Source organism: Entelurus aequoreus, linkage group LG27 (assembly GCF_033978785.1).
Source record: "Entelurus aequoreus isolate RoL-2023_Sb linkage group LG27, RoL_Eaeq_v1.1, whole genome shotgun sequence".
NCBI lineage: Eukaryota > Metazoa > Chordata > Actinopteri > Syngnathiformes > Syngnathidae > Entelurus > Entelurus aequoreus.
Window position 1 is genome coordinate 4,748,845 of NC_084757.1, and position 23,518 is coordinate 4,772,362.

At 39.5% G+C, this 23,518-nt stretch overlaps 2 protein-coding genes across 7 annotated transcripts in view; one reads left to right on the top strand and one right to left on the bottom strand.

Moving 5' to 3' along the window:
- LOC133644223 (uncharacterized) overlaps nt 1-1,144 on the top strand; it is a 16,103-nt gene extending 14,959 nt beyond the window's left edge. Inside the window, exon 5 of the mRNA XM_062038575.1 lies at nt 847-1,144. Within this exon, the coding sequence (XP_061894559.1) occupies nt 847-1,014 (168 nt within the window). The 3' untranslated portion in view covers nt 1,015-1,144. The remainder of the gene's footprint in view (nt 1-846) is intronic.
- Nucleotides 57-18,043, bottom strand: LOC133644221 (transcription initiation factor TFIID subunit 4-like). Of its 6 annotated transcripts, XM_062038573.1 has the most exons (16): nt 17,646-18,043; nt 14,379-14,719; nt 14,180-14,295; nt 14,031-14,120; nt 13,861-13,962; nt 11,072-11,197; nt 10,900-10,989; nt 10,696-10,833; nt 9,023-9,134; nt 8,873-8,948; nt 8,644-8,804; nt 8,450-8,580; nt 2,498-2,623; nt 1,600-1,656; nt 1,427-1,534; nt 58-1,363 (listed from the first exon to the last, which is right to left on the bottom strand). In XM_062038573.1, exons 2-16 carry the CDS (start codon nt 14,695-14,697, stop codon nt 1,238-1,240), a joined length of 1,878 nt encoding a protein of 625 aa, XP_061894557.1. In that variant the 5' UTR covers nt 14,698-14,719; nt 17,646-18,043; the 3' UTR covers nt 58-1,237. The 6 variants fall into 6 exon arrangements, with proteins under 6 accessions (XP_061894558.1, XP_061894554.1, XP_061894556.1 ...); XM_062038574.1 differs by having other exon boundaries at nt 57-1,534; nt 14,379-14,499; XM_062038570.1 differs by having other exon boundaries at nt 57-1,534; nt 14,379-14,699.
- Nucleotides 18,044-23,518: the final 5,475 nt, after the last annotated feature.

Here is a 23,518-nt window from a genome sequence, read left to right on the forward strand (position 1 = left end):
TGTTGTGGTAACATGACTGATGTGTTGTGGTAACATGTAACATGTGTTGTGGTAACATGACTCATGTGTTGTGGTAAAATATAACGTGTTGTGGTAACATGACTGATGTGTTGTGGTAACATGTAACGTGTTGTGGTAACATGACTCATGTGTTGTGGTAACATGTAACATGTAAGGTGTGTTGTTGTAACATGAAACCTGTTGTGGTAACATGACTGATGTGTTGTTGTAACATGATAGCATGTCTCCATACAACTTTACACTTACCATATTGATGCCATACCATACCTACATAGGACACGTGTGTCGTGGTAACAGGACACGTGTGTCGTGGTAACAGGACACGTGTGTCGTGGTAACATGACAGGTGTGTCGTGGTAACATGAAAGGTGTGTCGTGGTAACATGAAAGGTGTGTCGTGGTAACATAAAAGGTGTGTCGTGGTAACATGAAAGGTGTGTTGTCGTAACATGACACGTGTGTTGTCGTAATTGTCGTAACATGAAACGTGTGTTGTGGTAACATGACACGTGTGTTGTGGTAACATGACTGATGTGTTGTGGTAACATGGCTGATGTGCTGTGGTAACATGGCTGATGTGTTGTGGTAACATGACTGATGTGTTGTGGTAACATGGCTGAGGTGTTGTGGTAACATGAAACGTGTGTCGTGGTAACATGACTGATGTGTTGTTGTGACATGAAACGTGTGTCGTGGTAACATGAAAAGTGTGTTGTTGTAATTGTCGTAACATGAAAAGTGTGTTGTCATAACATGAGAAAGTGTGTTGTGGTAACATGTTGTGGTAACATGACGTGTGTGTGTGTGTGTGTTACTTGTGTGCAGGTGTTGCAGCGACTGCAGCAGAGCAGCTTCTACATCACGTGTAGTTCATGCGGTGGCGGTGCAGACTGCCCCTCCCACTTCAGTGAGTACGTGCTGCAGAGGGCGGGGCTCAGTGGCCGGGGCTCCTCCCCCGGACGAGTCAAACAGGAAGTGCTGGACTGCGCCTGACAGGAAGTGAGGTGATGTCATTGTGTTTGAGTCACCTCCGCCACAAAATGTTGTCAATACTTTGGACAACAAACCTGCACAGAAGACAACAGAATGCTTGTGGACATTTTTTAATGTGGCGGTCAAACAATTAAAGCCATTTTGTCAACCAAATGAAAAGAAGAAGTCAGGTATTTACAAAAGGTGTGGCAACAAATGTAATAATGGGAGGAGCCAGGAGGCATCAGAGCATGGCTCTGTAGAGGGTGAGGGAGCGGCGCAGGAAGTGGTCCTGCTCCATGCACAGCAGGAGGTCACGCAGCATGACCCGAGTCACGCGCTGGAAGCCCGGTCTTGGTGGCAGCGACACCTGACGCCCGAGAGAAGAATAAAGACCCGGGGGAACAAAGTGGTGGGGCCACAAGACACTTACCTGGCCTTCCATCTGGCTGGCCGCTCGCTTCTTGCGTGGCCCGATGGCGGCCAGGGCGGCCATGTTGGCCTCGCGCTGCTGCAGCTGAGCTTCTTCCAGTTGTTGCAACTAAAGGCAGAGGACACAATCTCAGCGGGGGAGGAGGGGAACGTTTAGGCGGGGTCAAAGGTCACCTCTTTGGCACGCTGCTTGAGCTGCTGCAGCAGGGGGTCCTCGGCGTGGGAGCGGCTCTGTGAGAGGGATGGACGTGAGACGGACTTGCTGGTCAGATCCACTTCGTGTACCCACTTACTGGTCAGGTCTACCTCGTGTACCCACTTACTGGTCAGGTCTACCTCGTGTACCCACTTACTGGTCAGGTCTACCTCGTGTACCCACTTACTGGTCAGGTGCACCTCGTGTACCCACTTACTGGTCAGGTGCACCTCGTGTACCCACTTACTGGTCAGATCCACTTTGTGTACCCACTTACTGGTCAGGTCCACCTCGTGTACCCACTTACTGGTCAGGTCCACCTCGTGTACCCACTTACTGGTCAGGTCGTGTACCCACTTACTGGTCAGGTCCACCTTGTGTACCCACTTGCTGGTCTGGTCCACCTCGTGTACCCACTTACTGGTCTGGTCCACCTTGTGTACCCACTTACTGGTCTGGTCCACCTCGTGTACCCACTTACTGGTCTGGTCCACCTTGTGTACCCACTTGCTGGTCAGGTCCACCTCGTGTACCCACTTACTGGTCTGGTCCACCTTGTGTACCCACTTGCTGGTCAGGTCCACCTCGTGTACCCACTTACTGGTCAGCTCGTGTACCCACTTACTGGTCAGGTCCACCTCGTGTACCCACTTGCTGGTCTGGTCCACCTCGTGTACCCACTTACTGGTCTGGTCCACCTCGTGTACCACTTACTGGTCAGGTCGTGTACCCACTTACTGGTCAGGTGGTGTACCACTTACTGGTCAGGTGGTGTACCACTTACTGGTCAGGTCGTGTACCACTTACTGGTCAGGTGGTGTACCACTTACTGGTCAGGTCGTGTACCACTTACTGGTCAGGTGGTGTACCACTTACCCGGGCCAGGCGCAGCAGCCTCTCCCGCTCCTCCTCCTCTTTCCTCTTCTTCTTCACACTCTCCACTTCCTCCAGGAAACGCAGCTGGCAGCGCACGTCGCTCACCTTGGTGTGCTGCAGGTCTTCCTTGGGACAGGATCACAATCCTTACAACTCTCTGTAGACCCCAATGGAGGACTGGCAAAGGTGAGCATTTTAAATTGCTGTTGTTATTGTTGCTATTCTACTTAGATTACCGTAAATTCCAGACGGTTGTTGTTATTGTTGCTATTCTACTTAGATTACCGTAAATTCCAGACGGTTGTTGTTATTGTTGCTATTCTACTTAGATTACCATCAATTCCGCACTGTTGTTGTTGTTATTGTTGCTATTCTACTTAGATTACTGTAAATTCCAGACTGTTGTTGCTATTCTACTTAGATTACCGTCAATTCCGGACTGTTGTTGTTATTGTACTTAGATTACCGTCAATTCCAGACTGTTGTTGTTATTGTTGCTATTCTACTTAGATTACCATCAATTCCGCACTGTTGTTGTTGTTATTGTTGCTATTCTACTTAGATTACTGTAAATTCCAGACTGTTGTTGCTATTCTACTTAGATTACTGTAAATTCCAGACTGTTGTTGCTATTCTACTTAGATTACCGTCAATTCCGGACTGTTGTTGTTATTGTACTTAGATTACCGTCAATTCCAGACTGTTGTTGTTATTGTTGCTATTCTACTTAGATTACCATCAATTCCGCACTGTTGTTGTTGTTATTGTTGCTATTCTACTTAGATTACTGTAAATTCCAGACTGTTGTTGCTATTCTACTTAGATTACCGTCAATTCCAGACTGTTGTTGTTATTGTTGCTATTCTACTTAGATTACCATCAATTCCGCACTGTTGTTGTTGTTATTGTTGCTATTCTACTTAGATTACTGTAAATTCCAGACTGTTGTTGCTATTCTACTTAGATTACCGTCAATTCCGGACTGTTGTTGTTATTGTACTTAGATTACCGTCAATTCCAGACTGTTGTTGTTATTGTTGCTATTCTACTTAGATTACCATCAATTCCGCACTGTTGTTGTTGTTATTGTTGCTATTCTACTTAGATTACTGTAAATTCCAGACTGTTGTTGCTATTCTACTTAGATTACCGTAAATTCCAGACTGTTGTTGTTATTGTTGCTATTCTACTTAGATTACTGTAAATTCCAGACTGTTGTTGTTATTGTTGCTATTCTACTTAGATTACCGTCAATTCCGGACTGTTGTTGTTGCTATTCTACTTAGATTACTGTAAATTCCAGACTGTTGTTGCTATTCTACTTAGATTACCGTAAATTCCAGACTGTTGTTGTTATTGTTGCTATTCTACTTAGATTACCGTAAATTCCAGACTGTTGTTGTTATTGTTGCTATTCTACTTAGATTACCATAAATTCCAGACTGTTGTTGTTATTGTTGCTATTCTACTTAGATTACTGTAAATTCCAGACTGTTGTTGTTATTGTTGCTATTCTACTTAGATTACTGTAAATTCCAGACTGTTGTTGTTATTGTTGCTATTCTACTTAGATTACCGTCAATTCCAGACTGTTGTTGTTATTGTTGCTATTCTACTTAGATTACCGTCAATTCCGGACTGTTGTTGTTGCTATTCTACTTAGATTACTGTAAATTCCAGACTGTTGTTGTTATTGTTGCTATTCTACTTAGATTACCGTCAATTCCGGACTGTTGTTGTTATTGTTGCTATTCTACTTAGATTACCGTAAATTCCAGACTGTTGTTGTTATTGTTGCTATTCTACTTAGATTACCGTAAATTCCAGACTGCTGTTGTTATTGTTGCTATTCTACTTAGATTACTGTAAATTCCAGACTGTTGTTGTTATTGTTGCTATTCTACTTAGATTACTGTAAATTCCAGACTGTTGTTGTTATTGTTGCTATTCTACTTAGATTACTGTAAATTCCAGACTGTTGTTATTGTTGCTATTCTACTTAGATTACCGTAAATTCCGGACTGTTGTTGCTATTCTACTTAGATTACCGTCAATTCCGGACTGTTGTTGTTGCTATTCTACTTAGATTACTGTAAATTCCAGACTGTTGTTGTTATTGTTGCTATTCTACTTAGATTACCGTCAATTCCGGACTGTTGTTGTTATTGTTGCTATTCTACTTAGATTACCGTCAATTCCGGACTGTTGTTGTTGCTATTCTACTTAGATTACTGTAAATTCCAGACTGTTGTTGTTATTGTTGCTATTCTACTTAGATTACCGTCAATTCCGGACTGTTGTTGTTGTTATTGTACTTAGATTACCGTCAATTCCGGACTGTTGTTGTTATTGTTGCTATTCTACTTAGATTACTGTAAATTCCAGACTGTTGTTGTTATTGTTGCTATTCTACTTAGATTACCGTCAATTCCGGACTGTTGTTGTTGTTATTGTACTTAGATTACCGTCAATTCCGGACTGTTGTTATTGTACTTAGATTACCGTCAATTCCGGACTGTTGTTGTTGTTATTGTACTTAGATTACCGTCAATTCCGGACTGTTGTTGTTATTGTTGCAATTCTACTTAGATTACCAACAATTCTGGACTGTTGTTGTTGTTGCTATTCTACTTAGATTACATTACCGTCAATTCCTGAATGTTGTTGTTATTGTTGTTATTTTACTTAGATTACTGTAAATTCCGGACTGTTGTTGTTATTCTAACTTAGATTACCGTAAAGTCCGGACTGTTTTTGTTATTGTTGCTATTCTACTTAGATTACCGTAAATTCCGGACTGTTGTTGTTGTTATTGTTGCAATTCTACTTAGATTACCGTCAATTCCGGACTGTTGTTGTTATCGTTGCTATTCTACTTAGATTACCGTAAATTCTAGACTGTTGTTGTTATTGTTGCAATTCTACTTAGATTACCGTCAATTCCGGACTGTTGTTATTGTTGCTATTCTACTTAGATTAGCGTAAATTCCGGACTGTTGTTGTTATTGTTGCTATTCTACTTAGATTACTGTAAATTCCAGACTGTTGTTGCTATTCTACTTAGATTACTGTAAATTCCAGACTGTTGTTATTGTTGCTATTCTACTTAGATTACTGTAAATTCCGGACTGTTGTTGTTGTTGCTATTCTACTTAGATTACTGTAAATTCCAGACTGTTGTTGTTATTGTTGCTATTCTACTTAGATTACCGTCAATTCCGGACTGTTGTTGTTGTTATTGTACTTAGATTACCGTCAATTCCGGACTGTTGTTATTGTACTTAGATTACCGTCAATTCCGGACTGTTGTTGTTGTTATTGTACTTAGATTACCGTCAATTCCGGACTGTTGTTGTTATTGTTGCAATTCTACTTAATTACCATCAATACTGGACTGTTGTTGTTGTTGCTATTCTACTTAGATTACATTACCGTCAATTCCTGAATGTTGTTGTTATTGTTGTTATTTTACTTAGATTACCGTAAATTCTGGACTGTTGTTGTTATTGTTGCTATTCTACTTAGATTACCGTAAAGTCCGGACTGTTTTTGTTGTTATTGTTGCAATTCTACTTAGATTACTGTAAATTCCGGACTGTTGTTGTTGTTGTTGCTATTCTACTTAGATTACTGTAAATTCCAGACTGTTGTTGTTATTGTTGCTATTCTACTTAGATTACCGTCAATTCCGGACTGTTGTTGTTATTGTTGCTATTCTACTTAGATTACCGTCAATTCCGGACTGTTGTTGTTGTTATTGTACTTAGATTACCGTCAATTCCGGACTGTTGTTATTGTACTTAGATTACCGTCAATTCCGGACTGTTGTTGTTATTGTTGCAATTCTACTTAGATTACCAACAATTCTGGACTGTTGTTGTTGTTGCTATTCTACTTAGATTACATTACCGTCAATTCCTGAATGTTGTTGTTATTTCTGTTATTTTACTTAGATTACTGTAAATTCCGGACTGTTGTTGTTATTCTAACTTAGATTACCGTAAAGTCCGGACTGTTTTTGTTGTTATTGTTGCTATTCTACTTAGATTACCGTAAATTCTGGACTGTTGTTGTTATTGTTGCTATTCTACTTAGATTACCGTAAATTCCAGACTGTTGTTGTTATTGTTGCTATTCTACTTAGATTACCGTAAATTCCGGACTGTTGTTGTTATTGTTGCTATTCTACTTAGATTACAGTAAATTCCAGACTCTAAGACGCTACTTTTTTCCGACGCTTTGTAACCTGCGGCTTATAAAGCGGTGCAGCTAATTTATGTATTTTTATTCGCCGACGGCCATAATGCAAAGAGTTTTTGAAAAAAACCAAGCAAACACTGACGAGGTGTGTTGTTTGTGCTACAGCATCATCTTTTGGACTGAGCTTTCAAGCGGAAGTATAATATAATATAATAATCAGTTCCAGGGTCAAACTGTGGCATCACTAAAGCTTTATAAGGTGTACAGTCGGGTCAGATACCAAATGTAATCAAACAGTGCTATATTTGGATAACCTTCGCTTCCATGTCAACAAAAAAATAGTACGTTTCTTACAAGTAGTATTATCACTGGAGGACGAGGAATAGCTAAACATGCTTCACTACACACCGTAGGAGGATACAATAGCTCACCGGCGTCACAATGTAAATAAACGCCACGGGTGGATCTACACCTGACATCCACTGTAATGATACCAAGTACAAGAGCGTATCTAGTCGATACTACTATGATTACATCGATATTTTTTCCTTTTTTTTTAAAATTCATATGTTTATAAAGTCAGTAAATACGTCTTTGAATATGACCAATGTATGATCCTGTAACTACTTGGTATCGGATCGATACCTAAATGTGTGGTATCATCCAAAACTAATGTAAAGTATCAAAGACGAGAAGAATAAGTGATTATTACATTTGAACAGAAGTGTAGATAGAACTGACATCCACTGTAATGATACCAAGCACAAGAGCGTATCTAGTCGATACTACTATGATTACATCGATATTTTTTCCTTTTTTTAAAAATTCATATGTTTATAAAGTCAGTAAATACGTCTTTGAATATGACCAATGTATGATCCTGTAACTACTTGGTATCGGATCGATACCTAAATGTGTGGTATCATCCAAAACTAATGTAAAGTATCAAAGACGAGAAGAATAAGTGATTATTACATTTGAACAGAAGTGTAGATAGAACTGACATCCACTGTAATGATACCAAGCACAAGAGCGTATCTAGTCGATACTACTATGATTACATCGATATTTTTTCCTTTTTTTAAAAATTCATATGTTTATAAAGTCAGTAAATACGTCTTTGAATATGACCAATGTATGATCCTGTAACTACTTGGTATCGGATCGATACCTAAATGTGTGGTATCATCCAAAACTAGTGTAAAGTATCAAAGACGAGAAGAATAAGTGATTATTACATTTGAACAGAAGTGTAGATATAACATGTTAAAAGAGAAAATAAGCAGATATTAACAGTAAATGAACAAGGAGATTAATAATATTTTTTTTTTACAGTTTGTCCCTCATAATGTGTACAAAATAATAGGTGTATAAATGACAATATGTTACTGCATACTAATTAGGAGTCTTTGTTTGTTTACTTACTACTAAAAGACAAGTTGTCTAGTATGTTGACTATTTTATTTAAGGACTAAATGACAATAATAAACATATGTTTCATGTCATTTTGTTCAAATAAAGACAATAATGACATTTTCGTGGTCCCCTTTATGTAGAAAAGTACCGAAAAGTATCGAAATACATTTTGGTACCAAACCCAACCCTAGTTTGGGTTCCCTCCTGCTTTAATGTATGAGGGACAGATCCTAAAAACCATGTTTGTTTGGCTCAGTAGACCACAACCAAGTATCCCATAGGACATATCAATAGAAAAGTGTGTGAGTGTACTTGAAGACGCAGACGGGTCGGTACCTTCAGACCTGCCTTGCGGTGTTCTGCCATGGCAGAGAGCTTCTCCAGGATGCCACGGAGATACTCCTGGGTGGCATGAGAGACCAGGGCCACCACCTCCGGGCCCACCTCCGTCACCCCCACTTCCCGCCCTGAGACGCGCGCGGTATTAAAACGAGTCCGTTACCCAAGGTCATGGGTGGAGTGGCCTGCACCTGTGTGGAGGATTCTGCCGAGCACGGGTGGAGAAGACAGGAAGAGCTGGTCCTGGCAGGACTGGACCACGGCGCCGACCGCGCTGGTCAGGATCCGAGCGTTCTCCTCTCGCAGGTTGACTCCTGCCATGGACGCCACGTCGTTAATGTCGTCATCTTCTCTGAGAGCACACGGCACGGATAAGACGAGGACTCGCATGGAAGGAGGTGTTTAACCTCATCTTCTTACTTGTAAGATGCAGAGTTCTCCCTGGATGAAGGTCTGCTGGTGCCAGGTGGATCTCCTGCCAAAGGCCTGAACGCTCCTAAGACCACATGGAGGGCATGAGGAAGACGTCCTGCTCCAATAAAGGATCTTTGATAGGAGTCATCTTCTCACCTGGGACATGTTTTCCTGTTTGGAAGGTGGGTCTGATGCTCATGGAGGGGAACGTTCTGGACTGGGCCAACGTGCTGAGCTCAGGTCTCAGACTGGACTGCTGGACCTGAAGCTAAGTGACATCACATTATGTTCCTTACAGTATCGGAGATGATGAGAACTAGGGATGTAACGCTTACATCGCAGTATTACCTTTTCAAATTTAAATTCAGCTTTGAACAGGCCCTCACCTCCTAATGCCCTGACCCCTCAACAACAATGCTAGCATGCTAACAGTGGACGTGTGAAATACCAAATTGTGTGACTGGGTTGTACCGCTGCAAAATTAGCAAAGGCAGTTAGCATGCTAACACTTAGCATGTGTCAAGTAATAAGGTATTTGACTCTAAGGTGTACGGCTGCAAAACTAACAAAAAAAGTTAGCATGCTAACAGTTAACATGTGTCAAGTAATAAGGTATTTGACTCTAGGGTGCTGGACTGCAAAACTAAAACATTTTTTAGCATGCTAACAGTTAGCATGTGTCAAGTAATAAGGTATTTGACTCTAAGGTGTTCGACTGCAAAACTAACAATAAAAGTTAGCATACTAACAGTTAACATGTGTCAAGTAATAAGGTATTTGACTCTAAAGTGTTCGACTGCAAAATTAACAATAAAAGTTAGCATGCTAACAGTTAGCATGTGTCAAGTAATAAGTTATTTGACTCTGAGGTGTTCGACTGCAAAATTAGCAATAAAAGTTAGCATGCTAACAGTTAACATGTGTCAAGTAATAAGGTATTTGACTCTAAGGTGTTCGACTGCAAAATTAGCATGCTAACAGTTAGCATGTGTCAAGTAATAAGGTATTTGACTCTAAGGTGTTTGACTGCAAAATTAGCAATAAAAGTTAGCATGCTAACAGTTAGCATGTGTCAAGGAGTATTTTGTCCTACTAGTCTTAATTTTGGGATGTGCTACCTTTTCAAACATTTTTGAAACATTTACTGGATTACTTTTTTTTGGGTTTGGCACTCCATCTTGAATCACATTGAGAAGCGCAATCTCCTTTTTGAATCAAGTAATAAGGTATTTGACTCTGAGGTGTTCGACTGCAAAATTAGCAATAAAAGTGAGCATGCTAACAGTTAACGTGTCAAGTAATAAGGTATTTAAATCTGAGGTGTTTGACTGCAAAATTAGCAATAAAAGTTAGCATGCTAACAGTTAACATGTGTCAAGTAATAAGGTATTTGACTCTAAGGTGTTCAACTGCAAAACTAACAATAAAAGTTAGCATGCTAACAGTTAGCATGTGTCAAATAATAAGGTATTTGACTCTGAGGCGTTCCACTGCAAAATTAGCAATAAAAGTTAGCATGCTAACAGTTAGCATGTGTCAAGTAATAAGGTATTTGACTCTGACCCGTTCGACTGCAAAATTAGCAATAAAAGTTAGCATGCTAACAGTTAGCATGTGTCAAGTAATAAGGTATTTGACTCTGAGCCGTTCGACTGCAAAATTAGCAAAGAGAGTTAGCATGCTAACAGTTAGCATGTGTCAAGTAATAAGGTATTTGACTATCACAGCTAGCGGTGTAGCTAAATAGTAAGACTTCTAGTGCTTGATGGTGAGGACTGACAATCATCATTCATTGACACGTTACATCCCTAATTCAAAAGGAAGTCCACCTGCTGGGCTGGTCTTGGACTTGGACTTGGCGCAGCGTTCATACTGGGCTTCTTCACAGCAGGGGGGCAGGAGGAGGAGGCCTGCTGGATGAATGACTGGGGGTCCGAGGTGAGGCGACGCACGGCCGGAAGACTTTTCTGTGGATTAAAGAAAATAAGTTTAGTTGGGTGCTTAGTGACCAGGAGAAGTCATGTGACCTGCACCTTGAGGAAAGGCACCAAGCACGGCTGCGGCGTGGACTTGAGCTCCCGATAGAGCGCTTGTGTGAACTCCTCCGCCTCCATCTTGCCTTCCTGCGGGTGAGACAAGGCGGACACGTGACCAGACGGCCCACGTAGACCAGGATCGGGACCGGGACCGGGAGGGGAAGCGCACCAGCAGACTCCTGACCAGGCCTCGCACGTTGTTGGCCATGCTGGTGGACTTGGAGTCGCTGGACGCCAGCTTGATGAGGGTCACCAGGAAGTTCTTGCACTTCTTCACGCTCTCCATGGTCTCCTGCTGGGTGGGAAGTCACGCACACAAGCAGCGTGGACCAAAGACCACTTGTCACTTCAAGTGGAACCTCCATTTACAAACGCCTCTATTTGCAAACTTTGCCATCCCGCCAAGTCCCCCTGAGTGACAACTTTTATTCATTCTTCCATAAAGTGTGCCACTGGAAGCCTTACGTTTTCATGACATCACTTCCTGTGCAGTGCATTGTCAATGGGGAGACAATTCTGGGAAAACCGGGGAAAGGGAAAACCTGTTGTGGGTTGGATATACCAGAAGGTAGTGTGGGAGGATGGCTGGAATCAGCTCAAAAATGTGGGGCATTGTATTAGTATGAATATGTAGATTACATGCAAGCTGATATCATCCGAAACCGATCGGGACACCCCTAGTGGTGTTGTCCCGATACCAATATTTTGGTACCGGTACCAAAATGTATTTCGATACTTTTCTAAATAAAAGGGGACCACAAAAAATGTCAATATTGTCTTTATTTGAACAAAAAATTTTAGTTACATGAAACATATGTTTATTATTGCAATTTAGTCCTTAAATAAAATAGACAACTTGTCTTTTAGTAGTAAGTAAACAAACAAAGACTCCTAATTAGTATGCAGTAACATATTGTGTCATTTATACACCTATTATTTTGTACACATTATGAGGGACAAACTGTAAAAAATGATTATTAATCTACTTGTTCATTTACTGTTAATATCTGCTTACTTTCTCTTTTAACATGTTCTATCTACACTTCTGTTAAAATGTAATAATCACTTATTCTTCTCTTCTTTGATACTTGACATTAGTTTTGGATGATACCACACATTTAGGTATCGATGCGATACCAAGTAGTTACATTGGTCATATTCAAAGTTCTCAACGGATTTCCTGAGTTTAAAAAAAAAAAAAAAATCATTATTTTTACAAACGAAAGATGTGATGCCAAAAAATATCGATGTAATCATAGTAGTATCGACAAGATACGCTCCCGTACTTGGTATCATTACAGTGGATGTCAGGTGTAGATCCACCCATGGCATTTGTTTACATTGTGACGCCGGTGAGCTATTGTATCCTCCTACGGTGTGTAGTGAAGCATGTTTAGCTATTCCTCGTCCTCCAGTGATAATGATACTTGTAAGAAACGTACTTTGTCGCCATGGAGACGAGGATTATTGATTTAGAAGTAGCTAAAACGCTGCGGCTAGCTAGCCATGTCTTAAAGCAGCTCTTCCTGAGGGTGTTTCAGTGTTATAACTTCACCTTTATCTTGACTTTTTACACCAAGATGCGTCCATTCTCCCTTTTCTGTCTACACACTGTGTCTGCTTGTAAGTACTCTGTGTGTGTGCACTGCTAAACATGCTCCTCTGCTCGTAAAACCAGCAATGTCATGACGTGACGACGACGGGGAGCGGGGGACCGATACTTTTTAGAGGCGGTATAGTACCGAATATGTTTAATTAGTATCGCGGTACTATACTAGTACTGGTATACCGTACAACCCTAACCCCTAGTGTTAAGTAGGGATGTCCGATAATGGCTTTTTGCCGATATTCCGATATTGTCCAACTCTTTAATTACCGATACCGATACTGATATATACAGTTGTGGAATTAACACATTATTATGCCTAATTTGGACAACCAGGTATGGTGAAGATAAGGTCTTTTTTTTTTTTTTAATTAATAAAATAACATAAGATAAATAAATTAAAAACATTTTCTTGAATAAAAAAGAAAGTAAAACAATATAAAATCAGTTACATAGAAACTAATAATGAATGAAAATGAGTAAAATGAAGTGTTAAAGGTTAGTACTATTAGTGGAGCAGCAGCACGCACAATCATGTGTGCTTACGGACTGTATCCCTTGCAGACTGTATTGATATATATTGATATATAATGTAGGAAGCAGAATATTAATAACAGAAAGAAACAACCCTTTTGTGTGAATGAGTGTAAATGGGGGAGGGAGGTTCTTGGGGTTGGTGCACTCATTGTAAGTGTATCTTGTGTTTTTTATGTTGATTTAATAAAAAAAATAAAAATTAAAAAACGATACCGATAATAAAAAAAACGATACCGATAATTTCCGATATTACATTTTAACGCATTTATCGGCCGATATTATCGGACATCCCTAGTTGTAGTAGTAGGCTAAAGTTAAATGATTTAGTATGCACTAATTAAAGAAAATTTTAAAAAATTAAATAAATTAAAGAGCTTTAAGAGACATTTTAGCTTTTATATTTTTATAAGATATATTTTTTGTAAGAACCACAATTAATAAATATATTTCAGTGAATAACTTATTGTTCAAATCTGAATATAAATATGTAATAAAGTGTTGTAATTATATTGTAAAATGGATGGATGGACGTTTAAAACAAAACTGTTATTATTAATTAGTAAGTATACATTTTTTGAGCCTTTTTAGAGAAAATCATATCATTGTAGTAAATTATGCAAATTACTCGATGACGTCATGGTGACCACGCCCATAGCCACGCCCCCACCGCCACAGGTATATTGGCAGTATATAGGAAACACTGCTAGTACTGGTATACTGTACAACCCTAACCCCTAGTGTTAAGTGTACTTGGTTTGAGTGCACTTAAGTGTGTTAACTGAGACAGACTCGGGCTAGCAAAATGCGATGCTCACTTGACTAAATGTAGGCTGAGGCTCTTTCTTGGTTCCCACGGCGACCGGCGGCACCAGGCTGCGGGCGTGAACCACGGCCGGTTTGTGGGCCACGTTGATCACCTGAAGGCAGAGTACAGTACGGGTCACCCCGGCGCCGTTTCTTCCCAAAACCCCCGGAACGGCGGTACCTTCACCAGGGCCGTCTTCTGGACCGCCGGCGCCGTCACGTGGATCACCGTCACCTTCTCCTTGCTCTGACCGCCGGCCGCTGCGGACGCCTGGGGATTGAGAAAGACAGTGTGGATGACCCGAGCCATCCCAGCGTCCCGACGCACACCTGCGGGGTCAGGGATCCTGCCGACTGGCTGCTCCTCACTCCCTGCTGAGCTCGCGCCAAGGCCTGCTGGGACATCAGCATCAGCTGACCACTGTCGCTGCGGATCAGCACCATGCCTGTGGACCCAACAACGCACACTTTCACTCTACAGGGCCGCTCGTAAGTCCGCTTTGAGCAATCAACAACACCCGAGGCTCACCCGGCGGGATCTGGAGGTTGGTGGGGAGCTGAGTCTGGACCGGTCGAGGAGCCACGGCCACCGGCGGCCCCGCCGACTTGGGCACGGTTATGACCATGGTCCTGCCCTGAGTGGTGCCGGCCTGGACCAGAGGCGCTTTGGTCAAATGGTTAGTGGAGACCTTGGTCACCAGCATCACGGCGGCGGGGGACGTTTGCGGGGACCGAACTGAGGAGATGTTGGCTTGGTGGACGGGCCCGGCGGAGACACCCGAAGAAGGTACGGGGCCACACTTGGCTGACGTCATCGTCCCAGTGGGTTCTTTATTTGTGGACATCATTACTTCGGAATAGAGATGGGATCTTGAGGAGCCGTTCAAAAATAGTTTTATTACGTGCGTGAGAATGATTTACATTCACAGAAATATACACTATTTGTGGGAATTACTAGCGGTTATAATTTATTTGCATTTTTATTGTAAATATTCCATACGGCGGTGCCATACCCCCGTGCTTTGACAGTGACATCACTATTTTGAAATGTTCCTCAGCTAAAAAATATTGTGGCACGAGCGCATTTTACCAGTAGTAGAAAATACACCAATGAAATGTAAGAATAAAATGTATACAACTCCGGTAAAAATCTGAATATAATAAAAATGAGGATACATTTAACGACACATTGTTATTATGGGGTATTGTGTGTAGAATTTTGAGGCTACTGTAGAACTCCTTCACATACCGTATTTCCTTGAATTGCCGCCGGGAATATAGTATTCGCCTGCCTAGAATTACAGCCGGGTCAAACTCGTTTCGCAAAATAATTAGCGCATTAAATGACTCCCGCCTCCTGGTGGGAGAGGGCGCTAGTGATCCTTCTTGCGACTACCAGTACTGCAGAAGACCGGTACTGCAGAAGAAGACAACAATCAGCAAGCATGAGCAGCGATCGTTTGCTTGCACTTTTAACATGGAGGATTACATATCTAAAATAAAACAGTTTTCTAAACTGGACTTTCAATCGAAGCAGGAGGTAATAATTAAAGGAATATCTCCAGAGACTTTTAAAACTGAAGAAAGATAAGAAAGACTGCCTTTGATCAGAAGCAGCTGCACATGGACTGATTTACAAGTAAAGGTAAGACCATAATAACGTTTTTTTAATTAAATGTGCTTTATATGATGAGGTAAGCGCCGGAGTGAGAAGAGGTTTTAAAATAATTAGCCCATGCATGCCCATCCCGCATGCTTTTGGTAAGCGCAGGAGTGAGAAGAGGTTTTAAATTAATTAGCGCCCCTGCGGCTATTCAAGGAAATACGGTATTAGAAAAATGGACCGGAAGTGAATAAAAATATTGTTTTATCTATTCATTTAATAAAACAAGTAAATCCAAATGCTGTTATTTATGTTGAGTAATTTTCCAGTCTGCCGACGCTTTATCAACATGTGCATAAAAATCGGCTTCCAACTACGAGTCGGTTCTCAACGTTCAATTTAAAGGAGCCGTTCAAACGACCCGAACCGTTTGCGAACGTCACATCTTTACTTCAGATTTGTATCTATTTATTTAATAAAACAAGTAAATCCAAATGCTATTTGTTGACTAATTTTCTAGTTTGCCGACGCTTTATCAACATGTGCATAAAAATCACCTCCCAACTACGAATCGGTTCTCATCGTTCAATTTAAAAGAGCCGTTCGTGAACGTCACATCTCTATTTCACATTTGTATCTATTTATTTAATAAAACAAGTAAATCCAAATGCTATTTATGTTGATTAATTTTCTAGTTTGCTGACGCTTTATCAACATGTGCATAAAAATCGCCTCCCAACTACGAATCGGTTCTCATTGTTCAATTTAAAAGGAGCCGAAACAAACGTCACATTTCTATTTCAGATTTGTATCTATTTATTTAATAAAACAAGAAAATCCAAATGCTATTTGTTGACTAATTTTCTAGTTTGCCGACGCTTTATCAACATGTGCATAAAAATCACCTCCCAACTACGAATCGGTTCTCATCGTTCAATTTAAAAGAGCCGTTCGTGAACGTCACATCTCTATTTCACATTTGTATCTATTTATTTAATAAAACAAGTAAATCCAAATGCTATTTATGTTGACTAATTTTCTAGTTTGCTGACGCTTTATCAACATGTGCATAAAAATCGCCTCCCAACTACGAATCGGTTCTCATTGTTCAATTTAAAAGAGCCGTTCAAACGAACGTCACATTTCTATTTCAGATTTGTATCTATTTATTTAATAAACAAGTAAATCCAAATGCTATTTAAGTTGACTAATTTTCTAGTTTGCCGACGCTTTATCAACATGTGCATAAAAATCACCTCCCAACTACGAATCGGTTGTCATCGTTCAATTTAAAAAGAGCCGTTCAAACGACCCGGACTGTTCACAAACGTCACATCTCTATTTCACATTTGTACCTATTTATTTAATAGAACAAGTAAATCCAAATGCTGCTACTTATGTTGATTAATTTTCTAGTGTGCCGACGCTTTATCAACATGTGCATAAAAATCGGCTCCCAACGACGGGTCGGTTCTCATCGTTCAGTTTAAAAAAGCCGTTCAAATGACTCGAACCGTTCGCAAACGTCACATCTCTTTCAGATTTGTATCTATTTAATAAAACAAGTAAATCCAAATGCTGTTATTTATGTTGACTAATTTTCCAGTTTGCCAACGCTTTATCGGCATGTGCATAGAAATCGCCTCACAGCTACGAATCGGTTCAATTTAAAAAAGCCGTTCAAAAGACTCGAACCGTTCGCGAACGTCACATCTTTATTTCAAATTTGTATCTATTTAATAAAACAAGTAAATCCAAATGCTGCTACTTATGTTGACTAATGTTCTAGTTTGCCGACACTTTATCAGAATGTGCATAAAAATCGCCTCCCAACTACGAATCGGTTCAATTTAAAAGAGCCATTCAGACTCGCGAACCGTTCGCAAACATCACATTTCTATTTAAAATGTTTATCTAATAAAACAAGTAAATCCAAATGCTGCTACTTATGTTGACTAATGTTCTAGTTTGCCGACGCTTTATCAGAATGTGCATAAAAGTCGCCTCCCAACTACGAATCGGTTCAATTTAAAAGAGCCGTTCAAAAGACTCGTACCGTTCGCGAACGTCACATCTCTATTTCCGAACGCAAGGTGACACAAAACCAATTAAAAGCCAAACTTTGCTGGCAATATCCAACACAAAGGCGTCCATAAAAAAGAGTAAGGTTGACAAAAGGCGACAAAAACTTACCTCCGCGTCGGCTTTAAGGTTGACTGTGTCGGGCTAGCAGCCAACACGAGCTAGCATGTCATGAAAGAGATGCTATATGTGGTCACAGGTGGCCGTGACGTAGCTCTTTAAGATGACTCAACAAGGGACAGCTGGATTAGCAACATAGGAAGTCAACAAGACGACACTTGGAACTCAACTAAGTAAGTAAGTCATTAAAGTGAGGGCTTGAATTGCAGCGACTTTCCACGAAACCGCCAAATTAAATGCGAAGAGGACTTGTGTGTAAATTCCGTGCTCCTGAATGCAACTTGGTGATGCGTTCAGGCGCACACGGGAAAAAAACAATCAAAAACAATTCTAGTTAATTTCATTCGTTAAGATGAGAAAAGTAATTGTTTGGTTTTTCCGCGTGAATATTCTTCCCGTGGAAGTTGGAACATGAGAACTACCGCCATCCTGCGGAGGCACTTGTGTACTGCAGAATAGAATGGACTTTATTGTCATTATATTTGCATATAACGAGATTAAGGACTCCAATTTAAGGTGCAGTAGTGGAAACAAATATGGAATAAAAATAAATGACACAAGAAGTAATAAAGATAAAAAATAAGAATTGAAATAAACAGACTACCATCCAATAAAAATAATAAGCAGAAAAAAGGCTTATTTAACTAGAAAAGGCAATTTTTGAAGGAATAGCGTGTGAATGCTCCAATGCTGAAGTTGAAGTAAAATGAATAGTTTGAATGTCGGAATGGTTTGAATGTTGAAGAGTTTGAATTTTCAGGAAAACCGGAATTTGGTTTGGAACTTGGGAAAGTGTTGGCTTGAATGTCCAGGATGATTGGAATGTGTTGATGTTGGAATGGTTTGAATAGGTTGAAAAATGTGGGAATTGTGCAACTTGGAAAAATGTCCCATTCATTTCAATGGGAACTTCCTGGAAATTTGGGGAAAAGGGAGATTTTTGGAAAATGATTCGGCTCCAGCACCCCCCGTGACCCCAAAAGGGACAAGCGGTAGAAAATGGATGGATGGATTCGGAGCATGAATGTCCTGAATGAGCTGAATTGGTTGGTGTTGGAATTGTTTGGAAATGTTGAAGTAGTAAATGGTTGTAGGGAATTTGGGGAAAAGCGGGATTTTTTTTTAAAAATGCTAAATAAAAAATAAAAAAAGAAGTAAAAAGTGATTGTTGTAATTGAGTTGAAATGGTTGGTGTTGGAATTTTTTTAATCGGTCGAGAAATGTTGAAGTAGGAACATTTTTGATTGAGAAATGGTATTACAGACGCTTCCTGGAATTTTTCGAGTTTAAAAAAGAACTTTGTTTTTTGTCCCGATTAAGAGGAATTATTTGACGGCAGAACGGTTGAAGTGGGTTGAAAAATGTGGAAAGAGTAGTCGCCAGAACAAAGGGTGGAAATAGGACTTTGGAAAAGCAGGAATTCTGGAAAATTCTGGAATTGTTTGGAATTTTCTGGAAGGTGGAATATGTTGAAGGCGGAATGGTTTGAATAGGTTGAAAACTGTGGAAATGGTGGAAGTTTAGAAAATGGCCAATTCATTTTGGAATGGGAAAAATGTCCCTGGAAATTTGTGAAAAAGCGAGATTTTGGAAAATAATTAGGAGCATGAATGTCCTGAATGAACTGAATTGGTTGGTGTTGGAATTGTTTAAATCGGTCAAGAAATGTTGAAGTAGTAAATGGTATTTGGGAATTTCGGGAAAAGAGGGAATTTTTTAGAAAAATGCTAAAAAAAAAAAAAAAAAAAGGGGATTGTTGTAATTGAGTTGCAATGGTTGGTGTTGGAATTTTTTTAATCAGTTTAGAAATGTTGAAGTAGTAACAGTTTTAATTGAGAAATGGTATTACGGAATTCCTGGAATTTTTTTAGTTAAAAAAAGAACTTTGTTTTTTTGTCCTGATCAAGAGGAATGTTTTGACGGTAGAACGGTTGAAGTGGGTTGAAAAATGTGGAAAGAGTAGTCGCCAGAAAAAAGGGTGAAAATAGGGCTTTGGAAAAGCAGGAATTCTGGAAAATCCTGGAATTGTTTGGAATTTTCTGGAAGGTGGAATATGTTAAAGGTGGAATGGTTTGAATAGGTTGAAAACTGCGGAAATGGTGGAAGTTTAGAAAATGGCCAATTCATTTTGAATGGAAAAAATGTCCCTGGAAATTTGGGAAAAAACGAGATTTTAGGAAAATGATTCAGAGCATGAATGTCCTGAATGAGCTCAATTGGTTGGTGATGGAATTGTTTAAATCGGTCAAGAAATGTTGAAGTAGTAAATGGTATTAGGGAATTTCGGGAAAAGCAGGAATTTTTTTGGAAAATGCTAAAAAAAAACATGATAGTTGGTGTTGGAAATGTTTTTAATCGGTCGAGAAATGTTGAAGTAGTAACATTTTTAATTGAGAAATGGTATTATGGAATTCCTGGAATTTTTTAGTTTAAAAAAGAACTTTGTTTTTTGTCCTGATTAAGAGGAATGTTTTGACGGTGGAATGGTTGAAATGTGTTGAAAAATGGGGAAGTAGTCGCCAGAAAAAAGGGTGAAAATAGGGCTTTGGAAAACCAGGAATTCTGGAAAATCCTGGAATTGTTTTGAATTTTCTGGAAGGTGGAATATGTTGAAGGTGGAATGGTTTGAATAGGTTGAAAAATGTGGAAATGGTGGAAGTTTAGAAAATGGCCAATTCATTTTGAATGGGAAAAATGTCCCTGGAAATTTGGGAAAAAACGAGATTTTAGGAAAATGATTCAGAGCATGAATGTCCTGAATGAGCTGAATTGGTCGGTGTTGGAATTGTTTAAATCGGGCAAGAAATGTTGAAGTAGTAAATGGTATTAGCGAATTTCGGGAAAAGCAGGAATTTTTTGGGAAAATGCTAAAAAAAAACATGATGGTTGGTGTTGGAAATTTTTTTAATCGGTCGAGAAATGTTGAAGTAGTAACATTTTTAATTGTGAAATGGTATTACGGAATTCCTGGAATTTTTCGAGTTCAAAAAAACAACTTTGTTTTTTTGTCCTGATTAAGAGGAATGTTTTGACAGTGGAACGGTTGAAGTGGGTTGAAAAATGTGGAAGGAGTAGTCGCCAGAAAAAAGGGTGAAAATAGGGCTTTGGAAAACCAGGAATTCTGGAAAATCCTGGAATTGTTTGGAATTTTCTGGAAGGTGGAATGGTTTGAATAGGTTGAAAACTGCGGAAATGGTGGAAGTTTAGAAAATGGCCAATTCATTTTGAATGGGAAAAATGTCCCTGGAAATTTGGGAAAAAAAGAGATTTTAGGAAAATGATTCAGAGCATGAATGTCCTGAATGAGCTGAATTGGTTGGTGTTGGAATTGTTTAAATCGGTCAAGAAATGTTGAAGTAGTAAATGGTATTAGGGAATTTTTTTGGAAAATGCTAAAAAAAACATGATAGTTGGTGTTGGAAATTTTTTTAATCGGTCGAGAAATGTTGAAGTAGTAACATTTTTAATTGTGAAATGGTATTACGGAAATCCTGGAATTTTTCGAGTTCAAAAAAACAACTTTGTTTTTTGTCCTGATTAAGAGGAATGTTTTGACAGTGGAATGGTTGAAATGTGTTGAAAAATGTGAAAGGAGTAGTCGCCAGAACAAAGGGTGGAAATAGGGCTTTGGAAAACCAGGAATTTTGGAAAATCCTGGAATGTTTTTGAATTTTCTGGAAGGTGGAATGGTTTGAATAGGTTGAAAACTGCGGAAATGGTGGAAGTTTAGAAAATTGCCAATTCATTTTGAATGGGAAAAATGTCCCTGGAAATTTGGGAAAAAGCGAGATTTCGGGAAAATGATTCAGAGCATGAATGTCCTGAATGAGCTGAATTGGTTGGTGTTGGAATTGTTTAAATTGGGCAAGAAATGTTGAAGTAGTAAATGGTATTTGGGAATTTTGGGAAAAGCGGGAATTTTTTTGGAAAATGCTAAAACAAAAAAAGTGATTGTTGTAATTGAATTTTTTTAATTGGTCGAGAAATGTTGAAGTAGTAACGTTTTTAATTGAGAAATGGTATTACGGAATTCCTGGAATTTTTCCAAGTTCAAAAAACAACTTTGTTTTTTGTCCTGATTAAGAGGAATGTTTTGACGGTGGAATGGTTGAAAAATGTGGAAGGAGTAGTCGACAAAAAAAAGGGTGAAAATAGGGCTTTGGAAAACCAGGAATTCTGGAAAATCCTGGAATTGTCTTGAATTTTCTGGAAGGTGGAATACGTTGAAGGTGGAATGGTTTGAATAGGTTGAAAACTGCGGAAATGGTGGAAGTTTAGAAAATTGCCAATTCATTTTGAATGGGAAAAATGTCCCTGGAAATTTGGGAAAAAGCGAGATTTCGGGAAAATGATTCAGAGCATGAATGTCCTGAATGAGCTGACTTGGTTGGTGTTGGAATTGTTTAAATCGGGCAAGAAATGTTGAAGTAGTAAATGGTATTTGGGAATTTCGGGAAAAGCGGGAATTTTTTTGGAAAATGCTAAAACAAAAAAAGTGATTGTTGTAATTGAATTTTTTTAATCGGTCGAGAAATGTTGGAGTAGTAACATTTTTAATTGAGAAATGGTATTACGGAATTCCTGGAATTTTTCCAAGTTCAAAAAACAACTTTGTTTTTTGTCCTGATTAAGTTTTGATGGTTGAAGTGGGTTGAAAAATGTGGGAGTAGTCGCCAGAAAAAAGGGTGAAAATAGGGCTTTGGAAAACCAGGGATTCTGGAAAATCCTGGAATTGTTTTGAATTTTCTGGAAGGTGGAATACGTTGAAGGTGGAATGGTTTGAATAGGTTGAAAAATGTGAAAATGGTGGAAGTTTAGAAAATGGCCAATTCATTTTGAATGGGAAAAATGTCCTGGAAAACCTGGAATTATGGAAAAATGGAAATTGTCAAGTGAAAGCCCGCGATTCGCGAATAGGCTGAACAGTTTGAATGGGGTGAAAAATGTGGAAGGTAGAGGGCGCCAAAATCTGGAGATTTAAATAAATGCATTTTGGTGTAGAAAAGCATGTGTGGATGTTTTGGAGCTTTCACACAATAACTTAGATGTCTTTTCAAAGTACATTACATCATTGTACATTTAAATATGAAAGAGTGTTACTATCATGTTATTTGATGCCCTTTTGAAGGAAACATTACAAAAGACATTCTTGATAGAATAACTTTATATCAAATGAACATTGAAATCAACCAGGACATCATTAAGAACAACATTTGTGAGTGTGTACATCATCCACAATACAAGTCTGTATGAAGTCATTGAGTGTGTACATCATCCACAATACAAGTCTGTATGAAGTCATTGAGTGTGTACATCATCCACAATACAAGTCTGTATGAAGTCATTGAGTGTGTACATCATCCACAATACAAGTCTGTATGAAGTCATTGAGTGTGTACATCATCCACAATACAAGTCTGTATGAAGTCATTGAGTGTGTACATCATCCACAATACAAGTCTGTATGAAGTCATTGAGTGTGTACATCATCCACAATACAAGTCTGTATGAAGTCATTGCTGGAGCACGAGTGGTGGATGTGCAGTCTCATATGATGATGATGATGATGTACATGTGGGCGGGATCAGACTCATATGACAATGATGATGATGTACATGTGGGCGGGGTCATATTCATATGACAATGATGATGATGTACATGTGGGCGGGGTCAGATTCATAATGACAATGATGTACACGTGGGCGGGGTCAGATTCATATGACGATGATGTACATGTGGGCGGGGTCAGATTCATAATGACAATGATGATGAACACGTGGGCGGGGTCAGACTCATATGACAGTGATGATGTACATGTGGGCGGGATCAGACTCATATGACAATGATGATGATGTACATGTGGG

What these genes read in the sequence shown, in the direction of transcription:
- LOC133644221 (XM_062038570.1), bottom strand. Translation starts at nt 14,697, where the DNA reads ATGATGTCCACAAATAAAGAACCCACTGGGACGATGACGTCAGCCAAG. An exon ending in GCTTGGTGCCTTTCCTCAAG is followed by an intron (nt 10,834 to 10,899) that starts GTGCAGGTCACA and finishes TTTAATCCACAG; the next exon opens with AAAAGTCTTCCGGCCGTGCG. An exon ending in GTCCAAGACCAGCCCAGCAG is followed by an intron (nt 9,135 to 10,695) that starts GTGGACTTCCTT and finishes GATGTCACTTAG; the next exon opens with CTTCAGGTCCAGCAGTCCAG.